General features: G+C 54.5%; 1 protein-coding gene across 1 annotated transcript in view; it reads left to right on the top strand.

Annotated features, from left to right (window-relative positions):
• The window catches only part of PDE6B (phosphodiesterase 6B), a 32,791-nt gene extending 8,983 nt beyond the window's left edge, over positions 1-23,808 (top strand). The window contains exons 4-21 of the mRNA XM_019658101.1: positions 13,135-13,275; positions 13,362-13,436; positions 13,582-13,646; positions 14,346-14,412; positions 14,619-14,666; positions 15,274-15,423; positions 15,658-15,801; positions 16,458-16,523; positions 16,925-17,071; positions 18,131-18,366; positions 18,535-18,622; positions 18,752-18,852; positions 19,130-19,237; positions 19,829-19,892; positions 20,115-20,189; positions 21,344-21,427; positions 22,519-22,669; positions 23,386-23,808. Of these exons, the coding sequence (XP_019513646.1) occupies positions 13,135-13,275; positions 13,362-13,436; positions 13,582-13,646; positions 14,346-14,412; positions 14,619-14,666; positions 15,274-15,423; positions 15,658-15,801; positions 16,458-16,523; positions 16,925-17,071; positions 18,131-18,366; positions 18,535-18,622; positions 18,752-18,852; positions 19,130-19,237; positions 19,829-19,892; positions 20,115-20,189; positions 21,344-21,427; positions 22,519-22,669; positions 23,386-23,447 (1,872 nt within the window). The 3' untranslated portion in view covers positions 23,448-23,808. The remainder of the gene's footprint in view (positions 1-13,134; positions 13,276-13,361; positions 13,437-13,581; positions 13,647-14,345; positions 14,413-14,618; positions 14,667-15,273; positions 15,424-15,657; positions 15,802-16,457; positions 16,524-16,924; positions 17,072-18,130; positions 18,367-18,534; positions 18,623-18,751; positions 18,853-19,129; positions 19,238-19,828; positions 19,893-20,114; positions 20,190-21,343; positions 21,428-22,518; positions 22,670-23,385) is intronic.
• The last annotated feature ends 672 nt before the right edge of the window (positions 23,809-24,480 follow it).

Raw genomic sequence — 24,480 nt, 5'->3', positions numbered from 1 at the left:
CAGGCCGCGAGCTGCAGCGACACGTGAGCTGTGAACTCCTTCATGGCTTGAGTTTGCCCGGCGGAGCGCTGTCAGGGACGAGTCTGTGCGCGAGTGGCGGGACCCCGTGTCCTGTCCGGCCGCCGGCCACCGCGCTGCGCCCGCGGAGGACCACGCGATGCGCCCACGCAGAGCTGGGCATAGTTCCCGGTCATAAGGAAAACACGGACAAGCTGTGGGCGCTCAGGGCGTTAGGGGGGGCAGCTGCCACGACCCGCCGGCGACTACCTCGCTGCGAGGGCTCCAGAGCCCGCGGCGTGGCAGGTCCACGAGCAGGCGCCACGGCTATGTGGACACTCAAAAGCCCCGGCGGTTTTGAACGTAGATGGTGCAGGGCCAGCCCCCCCACACACACACACACACCCCCGGAGCCTGTGTCCGTCCTCAGCGAGCCGGAACGAGCAGCTCAGCTCTCCTGCTGCTTTCGCTAAGGGTCCGGCGTGTGGCGGTCGCCCTCACCATCGGGGACATCTGTCTGCCTTCCTCCAGATTAGGGGCCTCGGGCCTGGCAGCAGCACCGGTGGGAGAAGTCTTGTCGGTTAATACGCGTGTCCACGGATCAGAAAAACAACGTGAGGGCCAGGTGGGGGCCCTTGTCATCGCGTTGGTTTGGTAGAAACAGTCCAATAAACCTAGTTACTAGATTACAGGTTGTGGGGTTTATCCAGATCATGTTATTTTTTGCTAGCATGCAACTGGTACTAGTATAATCGTTGGAGTAATAACGGTCAGCACCAGCGAAGGCTGAGGTCCTGTACGCTGTGGCCACCACACGTGTTAGGCGCTGTCGGCGACATCCTGCGGCAGTTTCTCAGGCGGGCAGTGCTGGTAAGGCAGCTGGCAGTGTTCGCTGCGGTGAGGTCGCTGCTCAGGATTATTACACCTACACTTACAACTATTCCTAGGATTAGCCTCTCTAAGCTTAACAGTGACAAATTCAGTGTGGGCCTCGGGGACACTGCAGATGCTATCATGGTGGTGATGTAGATGATGGATGCTGGGTAATGATGAATTTAATCATATTCTAATGAGTCAAAATCATTTATTTTAGTTTAAACTAATTATTGTTATTCAGTTTGTTTTACCACTTTTGAGCCTGTCGTAGGCTACACTAATGGCTGAAGGTGACCTTGGGACTACTGCTGTGGGGGGTGGGGCTTTTAGGTTGTTGGTGTGGGACGCGCAGGGTAAAGGTGAGAGGAGCGCAATTTCTGGGTCAAATAATCGGAATGTGATAGCTGCTGCGGAGAATTTCACGGACAAAAGTCAGCGTGCTGGTCGTTTTGGGTCAAATCTGCATTCGTTTACTCAACAGAGTCAGAATGTGAGAATGACAGGCAATGGGACTGGCAGTGTGTGGATGAATAGTGCTCGTAGAAGGCTTGTTGTTCTCTGTCGGATTGTACACAACGAGTCGATTGGAAGTCGCTTGTACTGTTTAACACTAGAACATTGACAGCCTCGTCAGTAACTGCGCACACACAGGAATAACGAAACCACATCTATGCAACATCAACATCAAGCAGCAGCTTCAAGTCCAGAGTGGTGAATGGATGTGACATGGACGCCACGCAATAAGGAAAGCAGAGCCGATCGTTCCGTGCATCCCTGAGAGCATGAACAGCGCTGCTCACCAAGAAGTACACACCCAGGCAGACTGTGAGAATGGGCTTGCGGCCTGTGCCTGCAGTTGCCTTCCATCACACGTGATGGAGACTGCAGAGGCCGGATTAGGAAGCAGTACTTCCAGGGGTTCAGGGGCAAATGCCTGTAGGCACTCACCACCCACCTGGTTCAGGTTTCGGGCTGTGCTTGAATGGTAGAAAGTTCAGAGAACTCCAGAGAATAATAAGGCTTCTGAGATGATAAAAAAAGAAATGAGCCTCTCAGAGCCTCTGTCCTTGGAAGGTGCTTTCTCAGGTGCTATCTCATATCTGTGACCAATGGTAAGTACGTTGTCAATACAGCTAGTAACACTAGCACTACGGCACTGAAGAGAAATCATATTACGAAGCCAGGTGTTACAAGCAGGGCTCAGAGGGCTCCCGTACGTGGTCAGTGGCTCGGCTGAACTCTCTGGAGGGCTTGGGTTTGCTCGGTCATCAGGTGTTGGCACATAACTCAAGGCTTATGAGAAGGGTGGACACATAGGCCTGTGAACTCAAGGACAGTTACTACAGTGAGAATAATAAATGTAATAAAAGCTGCAGTGGTGCTGATGTTTAAAAGGCCAGAGTAACCCCTCCAGTTACGCAAGTTAACAGAGGTAGGCAGCAGTGCTGGCTGTTAGTTGTCTGGTGAGAGCTGCTTGTTGAATGAATAGCCTGATAATTTCGGCAACGACCAGCATGAGGGTGAGGGGATGGGGTTCCTTGTGGTAGGAAATGAGCAAGGGATGCTTTGTTTTATGACACAATCCAAGTACAGCCGTTCCTGCCAGCAGAGGGATGGCGGCTCCTAAGTTTACTGACGCGCACACGGTGGGTATAAGTCAGTGGCAACGGGCCTGACAGATGCGTTGAGCCAATGACTAGAACGAGTGATGTCAGTCTTAGGGTCCAGGTTTGGCCTTTGTGGTTGTGAGTAGTTATCTGCTTTGGTCTTCGTTGAATTAGACATTGTTTTGTTTTTTTAATGGAGAAGTTGAATGTTTTATTACTAAATGTTATTTTCCTGCAAGGCTGTTGCATCACTATATAAAAACAGCACCAGCAGACACAGGATATTGCAAATTTAGACAGTGTTGTTCATCATCTGACACTGTAACAGCTAACAAAACTTCTCCACTGCTAGTTATTTCCAATCGAAAGATCATTAAGTTTGCACCCAAATCCAGAGGCAGATGGAAGCAAGTTGCAATATTATATAGGGCTTAAGGAAACAATGTTATTGTTGAGTTATGTAACTATTATAACTAGATTTTACCACAAATAACTCTAGGAATTCTGAATGTTATAACTGTAAATCCATCGGGAGTTGTGAAAAAAGATGCATATTGTGTCTATCTGCAATCATTCACGTCAAGGGGTATTTTCTTTTTATTATTATTATTAGTTTCAGTTGTACAAAGCAATATATAAGGGGTATTTTCTTCCAGTACCACTGTTGTAGTTTCTTTTTCCATCGGTATTACTAAAAGTTGCTATTTTAAACCTTCTATACACCACTAATTCAAGACAACTATGCCAGATTAAGATGTTTATGCTACTTTATTTAGGGGACTCCACTGACACTCCTCAGTAGATATCATGTCTTTCTCACACACTTCTCAACTCATTACTTCATCGATTCTGAAGGGTTTCAGTGTCATCTGCAACAGCCAACCGTCTTTAGAACAAGATCGTTGGCAAGTCCTGGGTCTTCTGCAAGAGCTCCATTAATTGCAGTTACTTCTCCTTTCTGACTTTTTTTTTTTTTAAGATTTTTATTGGGGAATTGGGGGGATGGAAACAGTGCTGGGGAATTGGGGGAAGGGGAACAGACAAGTTGCTGTCGTTTTGTTCTTCAGTCTAGTTGTGGAGGACGTTGCTTAACTGGCTCAAGTTGGCACCATCATTGCGCTCTTCCCGGGTGAGGCAGATCAGTCACCGGCTTCTGGACGGCCGCTCACTGCAGCTGCTGGCTGCTCATGCTGGCTGCTGGCTACATACGGTAGCCCATGGCAACCCATTGCCACAGGGGCTGCAGCCCACGCCGTCGCCGGTGACTCACCGCAGCCCAGCTCCAGGTTGAGCTGTTGTTCAGCATCTTAACTGTGGAGGGCAGTGTCACTGGCCCTCATATGTGGGATCCGAACCGGGGCCCTCCGGCATCCCAAGCCAGTTCTTAACCATCACGCCACTCGGCCGGCCCTCCTTGCTGACTTTTATTTTATTTTTCTTTAATTTATTTTTTTAGCTGAGCCATCCTGCCACCTGTTGTCAGCTTAGCGGCAGCTCCACTCGGGCTGGGAATCGAATCGGTGATCCTGTTACTCAGAGCACACACTCTTGAGCGAGCTTTTAACGAACTGAGCCACTCGGCCGGCCCTTGCAGTTACTCATCCTGATAGAGGAGAACAGAGTTCACTAGCAGTTTTCACACTTTCCAAAGCACCAAAATCATCTTGTTGGTTCAATTTTGTCCCAGCTTCAGGCAACATACAATAAACAACATTTCCCAAAGCTTCCTGCGCAAAATCGCTGATTCCCACTGTTCCAGCACCTTTTCCTGTTGTTTTCCATTCATGTTTCTCTGTGAATTTATACACTGAGAGCAGCAGGTCACTGGTGTGCAGTGTGGGGACGGTGCTGGCCCTCGGGCCCCAGGTTCCCAGGGCCCCAGTGGGACCTAGGTGATGCTCAGGCCGCTGCGTCCTTCCCCACAAGCCACACCTTAGCAAAGCTTACACAACTTTGTCAGAGTTACAGGTTTAAGTCTTTATATCTCCATGGCAGCGCCCTTCAAACTCGCCTTTCAAGATGCGACATTGCCCATCACAGAACAACTGCATTACCAGGCACGACCACCAGTGACAATTGTTTCCCTAATCAGCTCTTGTCCTTTACATGATCTCACATTAACAACTATCAGAAACCACACAAGCACAGCAGATGCACAGGCAGCAGAGACAGTCAGGACCATCTTACCAGCTGCCATTTTAATCGTAAGTGCCCTGCCATCACAGCGGACCCTCTACACACGGGTGAAATTAGTAATGCCTTTGTAACTGTGAAAAACATGGGCCACAAGTGATACTGAAGATAATGAAGATACGGAATCTGAAGACAAATTTAGACTGTTGCATATTGCTTAATCGAACCTGAAGCCAGGGGCTACGCCTTGCAGTCATTGTACCTACAGAAATAAGAATTCCAATACTGATTTCATCTGAAGATGTCACACACTCATGAGCCACCCCTTCCCTGGGCCCCAAAACAGGTGCTACCCCAGGACCCTCAGCCAAACAACCTTCACACCCACACGACCAGACCTGTACCGACAGCATTCTGGAATTTGCAGGTGAAACCGAAGCTTTAGACCCATCGTCTGTGAACTAGCGCCATTGAAACACTGAAAAAGTATCTACGTCCATACTATAGGGACAATAACGAGCTGACTGGCATTAACCTTTTAAGTTAAATAATGAGAGTATAAGTTGTGTCCCTAACAACAGCCACAACCGGATACGGCAACATGATTTACTACAATTCTGTCAACAATCCTCACAGTATTAATTATAACACAACTGAAAATTTCAAAACACTTGTTGCTGTTGCCCTGAACCTGAAACAATGAGAATATCAAAAACACTCCCCGAAAAATAAAATGAATGAAGATTTATGTTCCTCTCTCATTACCCCTAAGATAATAGGAGTATGTATTGTGATGTTAATCATCATATCGCCGAGTATTTTATTTCCATCAACTAGGCAATTAATTAATGACCGCCTAATTGCTGCCCCCACGCCACACGAGGACTGCGATTGGTTCCGTGACCACATGGTATTGGTGATGTCCATTCATAAGAAACAACACCATCAGCATAAGCGTATCAGTTCAGGAGGCCTGCGACACCTGGGCCCTGACAGGACGTAGCAGTGGCTATGGCATTGGTGCGAACCGTTGGAAGGGTTCACTCCCTTTGCTTCTTATTTTGAGTTTTCATACGTGGGCTCTTTGAGCATGTGGGGCGGGTGAGGACGTCGTGCAGCCACGCGCGATTGGTGCTTGGCAATTCTACTGTGCAGACTTCTCGTTGGGATGGGACTGCCTTTCAGACTGTACAGGCTATTGGCGTCACTGTCATTAATGGTGAACGAGAACATGGGTGCGACAGTACTTTCTGTCGTTTGTGCATCTGGGTCATCACAGTGGCATGGGGTCTCGCTGGTGGGGCGAGGAAATGTGTGAAGTTCCATTGGCACCTACAGATGTAATTATGAGGGGGATTTTAGTGAGTAGTCTGGAAATTATGGGTGTCAGTGGATGAACCTTCCTGTGACAGCCAATGCTGCCCCTAGTGACAGGATGCTGTGAAAATGCTACGATATTGTCTGTGTCACGAAGTGCAATGTGCAGTAATGACTTATCAAGGACAGTCCTGCTAAATGTCCCACTGTGCAGAAGAAGATGGAAGCCAGGATCCACAGCACGTCGGGCAGCCCTCTGGTTACGCCCGTGTAGGGATGCTAACCAGCAGGATATGTTTACTCCTGCAGGAATGGGAATAATTATAGTGGTGGGTGTAGAGTATGTTTACGCGTCTATACCCACTGTGATTTCGTGATGGGTTCCTACAATAAACCCTACAGAGTCACAGGTATTACAGCCTAGACTGTTCCTCTGTATCTGAAAGGCTCCTTCCTCCCGGTCACCATGTAACAATTTGTGAAATTATTCTGAACCCTGGTAGGACAAGGGCATACACATGGAGGTTGCCCAAAAATACAATAGATGTTGATATAAGATGGTGTCTTCTCTTGCAGAGTCCAAAAAAAAAATTGCATTTGTTGACTGGATAAAATAATTTTCCAGGTAGTCTGCCAAAAAGGGTTTATTCGGGAAAAGGAAAAAACAAAACCACTGCAGCAGTGTGAGAATGTACACCTTGGGCCGGCAGGCCACCGCAGAAAAAGAACCCTCTCCCAAGACGGCCCCTACACACACACACACACACACACACACACACACACACACAGAGGAAGTTAGAACCATAAAGTTTTTGTTTTTTAAGATTTTATTGGGGAATTGGGGGAGGGGGACAGCGTTAGGGAATCAGGGAAGAGGTACAGACAAGTTGCTGTCCTTTTGTTCTTCAGTCTAGCTGTGGAGGACATCGCTTCACTGGCCCATGTTGGTATTATCATTATGCTCATCCCGGGTGAGGCAGTCGCTTGCCAGCCTCTGGACGGCCGCTCACGGCAGCTCACGAAAGCTCATGCCAGCTGCCAGCCAGCCCCACTGCAGCCTACGCCATCGCCGGCAACTCATGGCAGCCCAACCCCAGGTTGAGCTATTGTTCACCATCTTAGCTGTAGAGGGCGCAGTGTCACTGGCCCATGTGGGATCCGAACTGGGGCCCTGCTGCTCAGAGCTGGCGTCCCAAGCCAACTCCTAACCAACGCGCCACTCAGCCGGCCCAGAACCATAAAGTTATAACAGGAAGTTGGGACTAGAGAGTAACAGGAAGCCCAGCCCCGTTCATAGTCGTCCCAGCTCCCAGGTCAGTTTTCTTAAAAGTTTGCTTTTATCACATTCAAATCACTGTCCATAACACTGTAATTCCTACAGCTAAGACCGGGAGAGACAGTGGCAATACTGCTGTGATTAAACTGAAGACATGGATGGTAGCATCTGGTATTGGGACAAAGCTGGTTTTATATTAATAATTGTAGTGATTCAGTTAATAGCACCTAAAACTGGTGAAACTCCTAGATGGAGGGAGATGGTTAAATCAGCAAATTCTCCTGCAGGGGTGGGGTTACCAGGACAGGAGGGTAGACAGGTCAGCGATTCCATTGAGGTGGACCATTGATGAGGCTAATTGATGAGGCTAATTGATGAGACTAATGAGGGTAAGAATGAGGGGGGAGCAGTCAGAAGCTTATATTGTTTATTCCAGGGAATACTGTCTGCTGCTCCAATTATTAGTGGGACTAGTCAGTTTCCGAACCCTCCGAGTATAACATGCAGAACTATAAATAGAATCGTTACAAATGCATGGGCAGTTACAGCCAGCTGTGGATTTAATCACCTGCTAATAAAGCCCCAGGCTGGCCGAGTTCAGCACGGATTAAAAGACCCAGGGCAGTGCCTCCTATCCCAGCTCAGGCACCAGATAGCAGGTGCAGGGTGCCAACGTCCTTGTGGTCTGGTGGAATGTCACCGGCTTGTGACCACAGGTAGCCGGCCGAGCAAGCACTGGACTGTGATCTGGAGACAGAGTTGAGCCCCCTCTGTGCCCTGTGCTGTGTTACATATCAGCATATTCAGAGGGGCAGCTTCCATCCTGCCCGTGCTTCTTCGTCTCGCCTTCCCCCCTATATGTCCCAAAGTGCAGTGAAGCCAGCGAACTAGGGTATTTACCTGTTAGCTGAAACTTCATGGGTGAAAGCCCACGCACCTGGTAAGCACTGAGTGTGATGAAAGTGGTCAGCTGCAGTCAGTTGCTGGGGGAGTCTTGCAGTCCTCGTGGTCAGGAATCACATGTACTTATTTGACGTTTGAAGGCCCTTGGTCTGGGCTAACCTCAAGTCCTACTCCACTACTGGTATTTTTGGTGTTAGGGGGACAGTTAATGTAGATGTCACAATTATGGGTGGTAGAAAGTTTATTCATTTTGCGTTTTCAAATTGTTTAGTTTTTGTGTTGTGTGTGGATGGAAAAATCAGTGATGCAGTGTGTGTGGTCGCACCTACGCGTGAGGTGTGTGCGGTCGTGTGTGCGGTCGCACCTACGCGTGAAGTAGTGCTGCAGTAGCTGCTAGTGCTGGTCAGACAGTTGTCAGTTTGTTATTTGTTGCTTGACCGTCACTTGTGCAGGAAGCCTGATGGGGGAGGCCTTAGAGCCCTGATGTAGTGAGTGGAGGTAGTAAGCAGGGACCTTATTCCAAGTGTGATAGCATTGCAGCTGGCAGGCCACACGTGAATAGCGTGAGTGTGGTGGTCACTATTAGGGTGCATGTTACAGGTTTCAACGATTGTGGTTGGGTTATAAATCATGACGGTGGTTATTCATCCTAACAGTCGCAAGAGGGCTACGGTTTTTCCTACTTGGGTCTGCTTTAGTCCTTGCTGCCTGCTGTGATTGACAGTAGGATACAGATAACTAGTAGCACACTTACACTAATAGGTGCTGAGATTCTGCATGCAGTGACGTTAGGCCTGGTGACACCTGACTGCCTGTGTCACTTAGGGTCCTCAGAAGTACAGTGGGCAGAGTCCACATTTCGCAGTGAGGGCTGTTGTGGTGGCAGATGCTGTAGGATCAGTATTTTTGTGACAGTTCATTGGCCTGAGTAAATTCAGTTGATGATAATAGCTATTGTAGGGAGTACCGGTGTGGTGGCTTCTGTTAGGAATATTTAGGGGGCGTTTCTAGGGCTTGTGAGTGGTAATGTTTTATTGACACAGAGACAGTGGCTAGTGTGGGTATTTCAAAGCTGATTGGGATTATTAATCACGTCAGCTTACCGTTATAATCATAGTTCCTGATAGGACGGCCAACACGATTAAGATGAAGATAAGCAAGGAGTCGGCACGAGAAAGGTATGCACCAGCTTTTCAGAGTAAGGGTCCGATACCTTTTGTAGCCGACCTGATCTTGGAACTTGCTGGAAGGTGGGAGCAAGGAGTTTTTTGAATTCTTAGGAGTAGGTTCAATTCCTATAATTTGGGAAGAGGATTTAACCCCCAATTATTTACTGGATCAAAGTAACTCTCTTGTCCGACGTATTTCTCACATTTGTGCGATGCTTCTTGAAGGCAGGCCAGGCTGTGTCACAGGCTAAGAGCCAGTGCTCTGCTGGAAAGCTCTGCAGGATGGTGTCAGCTGACCGATTGTAGGGGGGCAGGAAGGTGGTGGGGCTTTGATGGTGAAGTTAACTATGCGGAGTTCTTCTGCGAGGGCTGGTGTAAAGCTCCTAGAAATACGGCTGTTGTGAAGACATTTCTTACAGCAATGTTGGCGTGTTCTGCCAGAAAAAACCAGCACGAGTCAGTCTCCTGCGTGTTCACTGTTGACCTGGACGCCACTTGGATCCACGTTCTGCTAGGTCGAAGGCACCGACTGGCCCACTGAGCTCCTCACATTGAGGCTGGAGGTCCGGATGGGAGCTGAGTCATACGGTCCTGGGGCAGCACTCATGTCACAGCTCTCTGTGAACGAGCCCTTTGAATGACGGGCTGATAGGAAGACAGTTGCCAGTGCTCCCATGTGTGCACTGGCCTGCGCTGCTGCTTGTGTGTCCAGGATGCGGCCTGGGGACTTGGCGCTCAGCCGGGGCCAGGCACAATGGGCGGCTGGGCCTCAGCGCAGGTCAGGCTCACCTGAGACAGGTGTGTTGCAGGTGCTGGCACCCACGCCACGCGAGGCCTGGGATCGGTTCCGTGACCACATGGTATTGGTGATGTCCATTCATAAGTCACGACACCATCGGAGTAGGCGTATTGGTCCAGGAGGCCGGCGACACCCGGGCCCTGACGGACGTAGCAGCCTAGTACTCGGCATCACGCGTCGCTGCCGTGCAAAGCGCTGTGGGCGCGTGGCAGGAGATTATGTAGGAACGTCCCGTTAGGAGGAGGAGCTGCGCCTCTGGGACAACAGCTGCGCTTCCCGTGGTCCCGGGCTCTGCCTCCTTGTGTGCCGGCGTGGTTACTTACGTGTTTATTACATTAATATTATATCATCTACTACTTTGAAGGCGCTTTGGTGAAGTGCTTCTTTGTCCTTTCCTTCTGGGAGAAGCATAAAACACAGGAAACCGGCCATCATCACTGCTGCCTGAGCTCAGGTCACATAAGACTTTGATCATTTCACAAAAGAACAATGAGTAGCGGTCACACTGATGAGGGTTGTCCCATCCAACCCCGAGGTCGCAAACCCTGTTGTCCAGTGGACTCGAGCACTGCTGTCACCCCCTAGGTGACACTGTTGTCACTTTTTTGGATCACTAAGTGACTATATTTTGATGAGTTGGTCTAACTTGTAATCACTCGGAGATTATTTTGTTTTCAGAGGTCACTTCATCCTAAATTGTTAGTCCATTTAAAGATTTGTTATCCCTGAGATGGTTAATAATTTTGCTTGTGGACAAATTAATTAAAGCTCCATGGAGTCTTCGCGTCTTATTTCTTTATTCCTGCCTCTTCACGGGAAGGAAGGTCGATTTCATGAATTAAAAGTAAGAGACACTAAGACCACGTGGGCCTGTCATCGGAGTCCCTCTTTAGGGAACAAGTGACGATGCTACTTCTGCATGGTCAGGACGCTGCGGCCGTCACACAGATGTCCCTGGGCTGGCAGTGCTGCTAACAGTGGGGATGCCGGAGGTGACATCTGGGGAACAGGCGGGTTTGTGTTTGCCGAGGCCCTCTTACTGCTTAGCATTTCCTGGAGAGCGTGCCTGTGTGGGGTTACCACTTGTGTAATATGGTTTGATTCTTGAATTCGGTTTATTTCGTTGGCAACTAGCCGTGGGTTCGTATGGATAGAACTTTGTGCAGGAACAAACGCTGTCCCACTAAAAGTGCACTTCTGTTTGTGATGGACGCCTCTTGTCGCCGACTGTGGCATTGTTGTGCCCACTCTCTGACAGAGCTTGGAGCCTGTGTTTCAAAGGCTGCATCTTTTCAGATTCGTATTTAAATTTCCATTAAAACGATTGTTTTTTTAGGTAAATTTAAATTTGAATGGAAACTCTGTCCTGGACCAGCAGCTGTCGTCATGCCTGACAGGGCTGTTTCCTCCACCTGAGAATCTCGGTCTGGCACACGAACGTTTGCTCCATGAAGGTTTTTGCAGGCACTTCATCTGGTCTCCTGCTCTTCTCTTTTGCTCTAGTTAAATCGTTGTGTTCACAGCTTGTCACAAGAAGCTGAGCTAATGGAAAGCAATATGAATATACGCAAATATAGTTTTAATGTCATTTTCTTAGTTCTTAAATTTGCGTTAGTTAGCCTTAGTAGTGCGGTGTTCAACGGCTAGCTGTCAAAATTCCTGAACATTCGATAGCCTGCTCTCGTGAGATGACCACTAAGTAAGAACCCCGGAGCCAAAGGCGGTCACAGTCTCACTGGGTCACCTGTCCTGTCTGCCCCCGCCCTCGGACATGCTGACACCTCCCTCCTGTAGCATGAGTGTAAGGGAGGCCCCACCAGGCCAGCTCTCCCTTCCAGGGGGCTGTGCGGTCCTCTGTCCTGTCTGCCGCTGGATGGAATTGGACACCCCTCATCGCCAAGGTCCCCGGCGGACTTCCAGGTGGCAGACGGCCGCAAGACCCACAGTTGATAGTCTGCAAATCTCACAGCTTTCCAAGCAGTCGACAAACACACATTGAGCACTTTGGAGCATGGGGCGCTGCTCTGGCCGAGGAAGCTGAGCCGTCTGGCCTTACGCAGTTGTGGTCGAGTGAAGACACGAGGCGGAAACAATGAGGCAGGGAACAAAGCGGGGTGCTGCAGGGGAGCTGCTCTGGGAGGGCCTTCTGGGCAGGACTTTGGGCCGAGGCTCAAGCGTGAAGCACCCCTGGGCTGAGGCAGAGGGCAGAGCCTGTGCCAAGGAACGCCGAGGGCCCGTGGCAGTGCGAGAGGTGGCCAGTGGGCTGCCCCCTGGGGAGAGCACTCCAGGGCAAGCGGGGTCTCCAGAGCCCATTCCTGCCTGTGACAGCAAAGGTTGGGGGGCTGCAGAGGAAGGGAGCCAAGCCAGGGAGACCCTGGTGGAGGAGTGCTCGGCAGCAGGCGGTACTCCTCCTGGGCAGAGACATGGTATGTGGGGTGAGGGGTGAGGCCTGGAGGGCCTGCCTTTGGGCACCGGCTGAGGACACGGAGGGGAGGACAGCCCTACAGAGTTAGTCTGAGCCTGTCCATCACCCTGGACAACAGCCTGGGGCCTGGAAGGGAGGTGTCCAGGCCTCCCGTGGCATGTCAGTAAACCTTCGCTCTCAACTCCCTTTGCTGAGACCACTAGAGGGCCTGACATACAGAAAACAATGGATTCATACTCTCAAACCCCCGCTCCTCACAATCTGATTATGGGGGGCTGGCTCGCCAGGCCTGGCCTTTCAAGCTCATGGCAACTGATTCCAGTTTTCAGTCACTCACTGACCCAGCATGAGGCCTGTACCAGGCAGTGAGTGGCAGGTATGCGGCCAAAGCCTGGAGGCCTCACCTTCCAGTAGGTTCCCGGGCCTCCTGGGTCAGGTAGCAGGAAGTCAGGTACTTGGATGAAGCCCAGTGGTGGCTCTCTTTAGAGACTCTGTTGGGAGGGGTACCGTGGGTCACTATGCCTCCAGGGCTCTGTTTGTGTGTCAGGTATGTTAGCTCACACCCAGGTGCTGCTGGGTCAGACAGGTGTGTGTGGGCGTGGCCACAGGCCCACAGGTGTGCCCCCACGCAGGTGCTGCTGTGGTCGGCCAACAAGGTGTTTGAGGAGCTGACGGACATCGAGAGGCAATTCCACAAGGCTTTCTACACGGTGCGGGCCTATCTGAACTGTGAGCGGTACTCGGTGGGCCTCCTGGACACGACCAAGGAGAAGGTGAGGTCCCAGCACCATGGGCACCCTGGCTGGCTGGTCCCCTTCGGAGCTGACACACGACTGTCTCCCTGTTCTTCTCTGCCCAGGAGTTCTTCGACGTGTGGCCGGTTCTGATGGGAGAGGCCCAGCCGTATTCAGGCCCTCGCACCCCTGACGGCCGTGTGAGTCGGGGCGGGGGCGGGCAGGCCGGGCCCATGCCTCAATTCCCTGGCTCCAACTACAGGGCAGGGTGCAGGCGTCAGGAGCCGATGTCTGTGTCACCTGGGGGCGTCCAGTGGGGGGCTCACGACTGCGGTCTGCCCCCAGGAGATTCTCTTCTACAAAGTCATCGACTACATCCTGCACGGCAAAGAGGACATCAAAGTCATCCCGTGAGTTTGGACGGTGGGCTCCCCGTGCTGACTCGCTGACCTGAGAGGCTGGGCAGGGAGGTGAGGTCTGCAGTGGATGTCCAAAGGATCATGTGAGCTGCCCAGGCGGCCCTGTCAGCAGCAAATGACCTTTGAGGCCTTGGGGGTCTCATTGTGGCTGGCCCAGCCACCCGGGCGGCTGGAGGCCCCGGAGGAAAGTCCCAGCACTGTGCACCCAGTGGGCTGGGACAGAAGAGGATGTCCAGCCCGGCCAGCAGTACAGCTGCGGGGAGCTTGGGGCAGGACTCCAAGCTGGAGAGACCAGGGAAAGGCAGCTGGCCATTCCCAGCCCTACAGCCACATGGCCATGTGACCCAGGACCCCACAGGCCTGTGCAGGGACTGGGAACCATAGGTCAGGGCTGGGCCTGCAGGCAGGTGAGCATGCTTAGCTCCAGAGGCAAGAAAGTGGCCCCAGTAGGGGACGGGGTTCCTACAGGATGAGGGGCCTGAGCTTGGGCAGAGAAGGAGGCAGCACAGAGGCCCCCAAACCACACCCCACCCCTCCCTTAGTCCTCCCCAGCCCTCCTCCCCACTCCACAATCCCTGTCCCTCCCAGAGCTCAGAGAGTGCAGTACGCGTCACACACACTGCGCCACTACCACACACACACCTAACAGCCATGTCTGGTCCACCTGACCCTGTGCTTCTCTCCCCGCAGCACACCCCCAGCTGACCACTGGGCCCTGGCCAGCGGCCTTCCAACCTACGTGGCAGAAAGTGGCTTCGTGAGTCCCCGAGGCCCTGCCCTTGCCTGGTGTCCCTCTTCGTCCCTCATGCCCCCGCCTTTCCCACCAGGCGCGGCTGCCTCTGGCCGGCCCAACTACTCCCCCGCTTTGCCCATCATGAAGCTCATCGTGTGGACGGTCGTTTTTAGAATCCTACTGTACATGGGGCTGCTTCAGCTGAAATTGTTTTTCTGGTCCTTTTTCAGATCTGTAATATTATGAATGCCTCCGCTGATGAAATGTTCACATTTCAGGTATCTGTTTGTTAGTAGAAAATGCATTGTACTTGGGAAAGACAACATGAGGTTCAGAAGTAATGGTCTGAATTGGCTTTTGCTGCGTAAGAAACGTCCTCAAAATCTCAGTGACTGACAACAACACGTATCTCCTGCTCACGTCTGCAGGTTTGCTGGGCACATCTAGACCCCAGCGAGGGTTCAAGTCTGCTCCCCACGTCTTCACCTGGGGATACAAGACCAGGGCAGGCTCTTTCCTGGAGGAGGCCGAGGGTCAAGTGCCCTGAGAAGTGGGCTTGGTCGCCTAGGGCCTCCTCCAGGAACTGGCCAGGCATCAGGGGCGTGTGAGCTGGGAGCTGCCGCATAATGTGAGGGGCCGGGAGAGCCTTGTAAGGGTTGGACGCCATGTGGCTGGGGCACCAAGGTGAAGCCACTTGTCCCCCTAGGGGACAGTCCATGGACGTCAGGTTCTCATGGAGGGGGGCGGCGGTGAACACTCCATGAAGAGCAGGGACCCAGCCACTGCAGTCTGAGGGCACAACAAATGAGGCTCATCCTTGCTGCGTGACACATCCAGGCTGGGGCCAGACCCACCCAGAGTCGTCCCTGACCCCTGTCCCTGCAGGAAGGCCCTCTGGATGACTCTGGGTGGGTCATCAAGAATGTCCTCTCCATGCCCATCGTCAACAAAAAGGAGGAGATTGTGGGGGTTGCCACGTTTTACAACAGGAAAGATGGGAAGCCTTTTGATGAGCAGGATGAAGTCCTCATGGAGGTAAACCCCGTCACAGGCGCAGCTCTGGAGGTGACGCCTGTGTGACAGCACAGGACACGCGGTCTGCCTTAGCCCCCGACCCAGCGTTAGGCCCGAGGAGAAGGGGGACAAGGAAGCGCTGGGAGGCCCACCCCTGACAGCAGGGGCTCTGGATTCCTGGTCCAAGGCGGTAGCGCACGGAGCCCGCAGCACACCACAGCGGTGCTTGCAGGCTGACGCGCTGCCCGTCTGCAGTCCCTCACGCAGTTCCTGGGATGGTCAGCGCTGAACACTGACACCTACGACAAGATGAACAAGCTGGAGAACCGCAAGGACATCGCCCAGGACATGGTGCTGTACCATGTGAGATGCGACAAGGATGAGATCCAGCTGATCCTGGTACTGCTCCCGTCACTTCCGGCCTCCTCCCTGCCAGCGGGAGGCGTGGCCCATCCTGGAGCCCCACAGCTCCTCACAGCCCAGGGTGGGTCCCTTCCTGGCCCCCGGTCTCCTCAGCTGTGAGGGGGAGCGACCAGCGCCTTCCTGGCCGTGCCGAGTGAGGACTTCATCGGTCAGGAGAGCTCAGAACGGTGCCCAGGCAGGAGCGTGCAGGAAGTGGGAGCCACCCCACGCGCACTGTCACCAATCACTGAAATCGGGGGCTCTGGATGGGGCTTGCTGCCGCGACCATTATTCTTTTGTGCTAGATGTCACCTTGCCCTACATTCACAAGGGGTGTAACTAACACTGCCACCTTGTCCCTCACTCATGAAGGGTGTAAGTGATGCTGTCCCCTTGTCCCACAGTCACGGTGTAGGTAACACTGTCGCCTTATCCCACAGTCACAGGGGGTAGCTGATGCTGTCACTTTGTCCTACACTCACGAAGGGTGTAGCTGGCACTGTCACCTTGTCCCATACTCACAAGGAGTATAGGTAACACTGTCACTTTGTCCCACAGTCACAGGGTATAACTGATGCTGTCACTTTGTCCCAGTCACAGGGTGTAGTTGACACTGTCACTCTGTCTCATCACACGTCTATTTTGTCTCCTAGCCAACAAGAGAACGCCTAGGGAAGGAGCCTGCTGACTGTGAGGAGGATGAGCTGGGGAAAATCTTGGTCAGAATCTGACCCTCACTCTCAGGTGGGGGCTGGAAGGGCCAGAGGGTGGGGAGAGATTTCTTTATTCCCAGGAGAGTAAGTGTCGTCTGGTGATGTTTGCTGCTGTGTGCATGCCATGTGCCTGTGTCACGTGTGTCCTGTGTATCTTTGCACCTGTCTCCCTGACAACATCACTGTGTCTGCCCAGCTGGGCAGGTTGTTGTTGGGCTGTGGGTGAGAGGAGAGGGCAGGAGAGGGCTGAGCCAGCAGGGCATCAGCGTCCCGGGCTGCAGGTCAGAGACTGGAAGGGCAGATGTTACCAGACGCCTGGGGCATCTGAGGCTGGACAGAGATGAGGAACGAGTGGGGCTTTGCCACGAGTGGGCCTGCCTCCCTCAGCTGCACAGTCCCTCCCACAGAAGGAAACGCTGCCGGGACCCACCAAGTTTGACATCTATGAGTTCCACTTCTCTGATCTGGAGTGCACGGAGCTGGAGCTGGTCAAGTGCGGCATCCAGATGTACTATGAGCTTGGCGTGGTCCGAAAGTTCCAGATCCCCCAGGAGGTGGGGTCGGGGTCAGGGGTCCCAGGTCCCCCAGAAGTGGGGGACATGATTGTGGTGCCAGATTCCCCATGTGTTAGGGGGTATGGTCAGGGGTCCTAGATCCCCAAGAGATGGGAGAGATGTGCTCGGGGGTCCCAGGTCCTGCAGGAAGTTTGGGGGCGGGCAGGTGAAACACAGGCAGTGAGTGTGCCCCGAATAAATGACTGCCTGGGCGGGCGGGTGGAAAGCGTGATAAATAGGAGTTCCAGGCAACCTGGTCATTAAGTGCATCACTGGGCAATAGTGGGGGTTTGGTGTGGTGTGGAGAGGATGCAGAGAGCACACGACACCCTCTATGTGGGAACAGAGGTCCTCAGAGGCCGTCCTGCAGAGGAGAGGACAGCCCGCCAGCTGTGCCCATAGCTCTGCTGCTGCCCTCTGGGTCCCCAGCGCCCACCTGCTCCCACCTTCATCCTAGGGGGCATCTGCTTCCCCACCTCCCAACAGGAAACCACCTTCCCTCATGTCCCGAAAACAGGGCAGCAGGCTGGCATTTCCAAAAGACTTTTTAGCAAATACTAAAGGAAAACACAAAAGAAAAAAAATACAGAAAGTATTAATAGGAAAAAATAAAGATTCCCAAATAATTTTCTGGCCCTAAAAATCCCAGAAGGAATAAGAGACTCCGGGGCCACCTTCTGTTGGCCCAGATAACTGCCCCGCACCCGGGTCTGTGCTCGGCCTGCGGACCTTCAGCCACCAGTCTGTTTCCCCATCCCCCCTGCCAGGTGCCCGCACATCCTGCTCTAGTCAGAAACCAGTGTCTAAAACGGCCCTTTTCTTTTGAAATACCGCCGCCCCCTCTCTGGGGTCCTCTTCCCAATTTGGGGCTGGACGAGGGTGGAGGCCCCAGAGTCCTCACGACGCTGGGGCTGTCTGGCGTCCGGCACTGGACCCCTAGGCCGCAGGCGGGTCACAGGAGGCACCCCCACCCCCAGGAAGGCAGCGGGGTCAGTGGTGACGCGGGGCGGGGCGGGGCGGCCCACGGGACCAGGGCTCACGCCCGCCGCGCTCCCTCAGGTCCTGGTGCGGTTCCTGTTCTCCGTGAGCAAAGGGTACCGGAGGGTCACCTACCACAACTGGCGCCACGGCTTCAACGTGGCCCAAACGATGTTCACGCTGCTCACGGTGCGTGGGCGGGCAGGGCGTCTCCCCGCACCCCTGGTCCTCACCCGGGTTGGGACGACCCCGCGGGCTGCAAGGGCGGCGCCTGTCCCCAGGCGCGGGACGGTGGGCTGGGGCCTCGGGGCGGAGCCGTCGGGCCACGCTCCCCCGACGGGAAGCGGGCGCGGGGTCCGGGAGCTGCAGCGGGTCAGGCCAGCGCCCCCGCGCGCACCCCCAGCAGCGAAGGGCGGGGGGGCCCCTTCCCGCCACGCTCGGGGCCTCTGCCCGCCGCCTGCTTCTTGGTGAACCCCCTCCGGCAGGTCCCAGAACCCCCTAGCCAGGCTGCACGGCTCCTCGATTCTCGAGCGACATCACCTGGAGTTCGGCAAGTTCCTGCTGGCGGAGGAGGTATTTCCCGCCGGGCGCCCTCCGCGCGGGGTGCCCACGACCCCCGGGTGACGGCTGGCAGGCGGCGCCCGGACCCCCGGGGTGGGGGGACGAGCCCAGGGCGGCACCGCGACGGACCCCCTCCCGCAGACCCTGAACATCTACCAGAACCTGAACCGGCGGCAGCACGAGCACGTGATCCACCTCATGGACGTCGCCATCGTCGCCACCGACCTGGCGCTCTATTTCAAGTGGGCGCCTCGCTGCCCCGCCCCGCGCGCCTGCGGGGGACTCGCGGGTGGGAGGTGGGGGGCCCCCCTGGGGCGGGGCGGTGTCAGTGCTGGAAGGGTGGGCGGGGTCAAGAGCAGGGGGCGGCGCCAGTGCTGGAAGGGCGGGCGGGGCCAGGATCAAGGGGCGGTGCCAGTGCTGGAAGGGTGGGCGGGGTCAGGACCAAGGAGCTGCGTGGTGCGGGGTGCTTCTCCCGTGAGGGTGGGGCCGAACCCCCCCCACGTTGTTCTTGGGGTTCAGGAAAAGGACAATGTTCCAGAAGATTGTGGACGAGTCCAAGGACTACGAGGACAGGAAGAGCTGGGTGGAGTACCTGTCCCTGGAGACGACACGGAAGGAGATAGTCATGTGAGCAGTGGGGACCCCCTCCTGTGGCCTGATGGTTAATCCTGTAACACACACACACACACACACACACACACACACACACACACCCAAGACCAGGAGACCCCAGGTCCCCGAATGCTCTGGAATGAGACTAGCTCCTTTCTAACTGCGTTGATACCTCAAAACAAATGCTTCACCTTGCCCCTCATTTTCAGGGAGACAGCGCAGGACTTGGGGTCAGACAGGCCCTTAGCCTAGTTTGTGAACTTTAGCAATAATTGGCTCACCTTGGGAGCCTGCATCCCTTCATGTGCACAGCAGAGACTCAGGCTCTCCCCCAGGCCTGTCCCAGAAATCCCAGAAGGAAGCATGTGCATATGTCATCGGCACTTAAAAGGCACGACATAAATACTTCTTGACTTTAGTTTGTGGCTGCAAGGTGGGGGTTGGTGGAGGAGCAGTGGCTGCACACACTGCTCTGCAGGACAGGACAGTCACAGGCCTTGGACCTGTGCCCCGTGGTCACCAAGCCTCTCTGGCAGGGGGGCACGGGGGGTGTGTGTGAGGGAATGAGGCCAGTCTGGGCCCCCCTGGAGCTTCCTGTGCCTGCAGGGCCATGATGATGACGGCGTGCGACCTGTCTGCCATCACCAAGCCCTGGGAAGTCCAGAGCAAGGTCAGTGCTTCATGGGCCTGCACCGAGCGGGGCCTGGGGCCAGGCCAGCAGCTGCTGTGGTGGAAGCTGCCGCTGTGCTCACTGTCCATCAGGCCTAAATTGTGGGCTACCAGTAGGTCTGGGGTGGAGAAGACGGAGGGCACAGAGCCTGCTGCATGTTCCTAGGAAGTTTCTGACGAAGCCCTGAACTCCACAGGGTAATTGCTTTTTTGTGCCCTCCAGGTCGCTCTGCTGGTGGCAGCTGAGTTCTGGGAACAAGGTGATTTGGAAAGGACAGTGCTGGATCAACAGCCCATTGTGAGTGTTGCTTCCAGAATCTTCCACCCCTACTGTCATCTTTGAAAGCTTCAGTCTGGCTTGGTGCAGACACGGGACCCCCAGGGATTCTGAGGTCCTGGGGCCTCAGTCTCACTTCATGGGTCATGTGACATGAGCTGGTGTGAGTTTAGGTGGCTCCGAATCTGGGTAAAGCTGTGATGCCCATGCAGAGGCCCAAACTGGCAGAACCAGGCTGTGGCTCGGAGCCGAGCATCTCTGTGGGCCCAGGCAGCTTGTATAGTAAACACAGCTGGGCCTCCAGTGCCCCAGGGAGGCCCAGGGCAGGACAGGCCTGGCCACGGAGAGAGTGTCAGGCCAGAGAAAGCCAGTGGCTGGAGCCCAGGGGCCCATACCGTGGTAGACGGATGATGCTGGGGTCTTCGGGTCAGCAGTGTGAGCTCAGGAATGTGCTACCAGCCCACGATGGCACCTGCATAGCAACCAACGGGACAAGTAGCATGGAGCTGTCCCACATGTGGAAGAGATAGAAAAAGGGTTTGCCTCAGAAGTCACCTTCAGCCAGCAGCTATCTGAGCACGGGCTTGAGAAGGCTGCAGGAAAAGGCGTCCTGACCAACCAGCAAAGTCTCCTGGGGGAAGGACAGGTGGCCCATTTGTCCCCTCTGGGCCAGGCCTCTGAGATCATTCATGGTTCACCTTCGCCACGGCAAGCTCAGACGATGGGTAACTGTGAAGAGATTGACAGGAGGCAGCTCGGTGGGTCCAGAGTCTGTGGACACAAAGGATGGCTCCACCAAGCTCTCCTGGGGTTTGCCCCACAGGGAGGCTCGGGGCTGAGGCTTTGTACCATGGACAGCTCCCGGGGAGCTGGAGGGAGGCGCTCAGCACCTGAGCCCAGCGCGCGGAGCACAGCTCTGCCAGAGCGTGGGGGACGCTGACCTGGCTGCCCTGGAACCAGGGCCCGATAGCTCAGGGGAGCAGGGCATCCTGGCTTTCCTCTTCTGAGGGCCACACCTGTCAAGGCAGGCTGGGCCCCAGGCCCCCACATTCATCCCATGGGCACTGCTCATTCTGAGTCTCCATGAATACATTCAGCCGAACTTGGGGGGGTTGAGTGAGTCCTGGGTGCATGCCTGCTCCCGGCGCCTCACCATGTCTCTGCTACCCCCAAAGCCGATGATGGACCGGAACAAGGCGTCTGAGCTCCCCAAACTGCAGGTCGGCTTCATCGACTTCGTGTGCACCTTCGTGTACAAGGTGAGCCTGCCTGGGTCACAGGTGGGTTCACTCGACCACCCAGTGCCGCCCTGGCACCCCTCCTCATACCTGAACAACGTCATCCCAGGGGGAGGCCACCTTGACCTCACCTGGTCAGTTCCTCAGAAGCGCTATGTGCTCTCTCCCTCTCGATGTCCTGGCACTCGCCTTGAGGTCTCGCCTCAAATGCCCCTTCCCCAAAGCCCATCTAGGGCGCCCCCACCTGTGGCTCACTGCAGCTTGTCTGTGGGTACACTTGCTGTGTCTGAACCCTGGGAGGACAGGTATGGGTCTACCCAGCACAGCTGGGTGTGCGTCACCCAGCAAACACATGTGACATAACTGACAAATGACAGTTGGACACCAAAGACACAGACCGGTGCTGTGGCATCACAGCTCAGGGGCTGCGGGGAATCTGACTGCAGAGCCCCTCCCTGGTGACGCCCCACATGCCCACGGGCTGCACTCCGCCCTGTCATGGGGCTGTGGGGGCAGCCCCCACACTCCCGAGGATGCCTGCTTCTGAGGGAAGTCACCCCTGACTGGAACGGCCCCACCCCCTGTTCAGCCCTCATGCAGCCCATACTCCCCTTTACCGAAACCCCAGCCCCTTCCTGCCTCCCCAGCGGGGCTGAGGCAGGACCAGGATGTGCCAGGATATGCGTCCAGCACCGATGTCACAGGTCACAGCCCCACCGCAGTGCCCCTTCCCCACACTCCACAGCTTGTGTTCACGTGTTTGTGTGCATGTGGTGTGTGCACTGTGTGGTGTGTTCATGTGTGAGTATGCATGTGATGGTGTAAGAGACACGGAGGAGCACAGGACCTGCAGGTCTGCCTATCTCCCCAGCCCTCTCTGCCTGGGGACTCCCCTCTGCAGTTGGCATTTTCTACTCTATTCTCGGGGTCCTCACCCCACTACGGTTGTGTCATAAGCTCCCTGTTCTGACTTCAAGACACAGACCCTAGCCCATCTCCCTGCTCAGGGCTTTGCTTGGAAAGTGACATCGCAGTGGTGCTCCCTCCTCCCGCCAGGCAGGCCCATCCGCAGGAGCAGCTGGGCGTGCATTCCCTCTCGATTTCCTTTCCAGGAGTTTTCCCGGTTCCATGAGGAGATCCTGCCCATGTTCGACCGACTGCAGAACAACCGCAAGGAGTGGAAGGCCCTGGCGGACGTGCACGAGGAGAAAGTGAAGGCCCTGGAGGAGCAGCAGCACCAGGAGAGGACGGCAGCCAAGGAAGGTCTGGGCCCTGCAGCGCCGCGGTGGGACTGGGGGCACTGGCTAGTCACCAGGTCAGCGTGAGGGCCCGGGGTTAGCCAGCAGTTAATGTGGAGAAAGCCGGGCTCCAGACAGCTCCAGACAGATGTTCTGGGAGGCCCATCCCAGGGTATCTGCTAACAAGCCTGGACTCAAAGGGTGCCCTCCTGTTCCTCCCGGAAGGAAGGAACTCGAGTGTTACTGTGTAAAGGGGACGAAAGCCCCATTGAAATACCATGAACGCTCAACAGCCCTTCTGTTCAACCAGCAGTTCCCTCCCAAGAGACTCACAATCCCCCTCACTCCATGCCACCTTCACAATCAGCAGACTAGAAAAAAAGAATCTAAAGGAGTCCTTCCCTGCACTGTCCTGTTCACCCTCTCTTACGGGGTGGCTGCACTGTGACATGTCAGCACACCCCACCTTGAAATGGGTGACCCTGTTCCCTGGTTTCTGCCTGTGCTGGGTCAGCTCAGCTAGGGGAACTTTTGCGGTTTTCCTGGCTGTGGGGAGGGAACCAATGTACAGGTTTCAGGGTTGCAGGAGGCCAGGACAAGGAAGGCTGAGCCGCAGCTGATCGGCTTGGGCTGACCCCTGCCCCTGCCCTCCCCCCTCCGCAGGGCTGGTAGAGAGCACAGGGAGGGAAAGGGGGCCGGCCGATGCACACACGCTCACTCACGACCTGTCTTCTCTTGCAGTGGGCACAGAAATTTGCAACGGTGGCCCAGTGCCCAAGTCTTCTACCTGCTGCATCCTGTGAGCCGGCCACGGGGGCCTGCTCGCTCTGCCTCTAACCATTTGCTACAAGAGGTTAGGAAGGCTGAGAAAGTGACTGAAGACAATTTTGGATATTTTCAAATTTTTTTATGGTGTTTTTATAAACTAAAGCCAACTACAAGTAACTTCAAGTGTAGCCTATCTTACACTTAACTCTTCTCCAATCTTTGGACACAAAGTATTCCACTGAGACCTTGAAGTCTGCGAATGGGGTAAAAGCACTGGCCGAGAATGTTCAGTGCACAAGGGGAGACGGGTAGGCATATGGCTTCCTCTCATCTGGGTTAGGACAAAACATGATCAGAAACTTAGAATAAAATAAAGAGGAAACAAGGTGCCCTTTTTCATGTGGTGGAAATGACCGCCAAGGACACATGGTATAGGGACCAATCGGAAAATCCTGCCCAAGGTCAACGCCATGAGTTGAACAGTATGTGTTGCTGCTCTGAATGGCGCTGGCAGGCCCAGCAGTCAGGATGGGCCTTACTGCCAATGCCTGTGGTCTGTCCTTTACAATGGGGGGGGGGGTCCCCTTACTGCAGCAACCATAGGCCTCCAATGGCTTAGTTTGTGAGCCAAACTGGGTAACACAGGACTCATACCTGAGAGGGTACTACAATAGTTGTCTGGTAGAACCGATGGATTTTAACTCCCAATATAAGCGCCGAGGCCTTTGTTCCCGACACTGCAAGACACTTAACCCCACAGGAAACTCCTTTCAGCTTCGGGTTTAGGCCAATTCAGATGCCACTCAGCCCTCCCAGAGCTCCCAGCAGGGGTAGGGTGGGGGTGTGCCATCCGATAAGGGGCAATTTAGTTTCCATCTCAGTGGTCAGTGACCCTGGTGACCAAGGTCCTGTGACTGGGGCCTGGGCTCCTCCAGGTTCCCAGAGGGACTCTGTGCCAGTCAACTGCTCTCAACCAGATCTCAACAACCTTACAGGTGGGTTCACGCAAACCTCACCAGAACCAAGAGCAGGGCTTTCAACCGCTGGTTGCCCCATTTTCATATGAAC

Source organism: Hipposideros armiger, unplaced genomic scaffold (genome assembly GCF_001890085.2).
Source record: "Hipposideros armiger isolate ML-2016 unplaced genomic scaffold, ASM189008v1 scaffold_282, whole genome shotgun sequence".
Classification (NCBI taxonomy): domain Eukaryota; kingdom Metazoa; phylum Chordata; class Mammalia; order Chiroptera; family Hipposideridae; genus Hipposideros; species Hipposideros armiger.
Note: the sequence above shows the minus strand (reverse complement) of the source record. Positions and strands in the feature narration are given on the sequence as shown.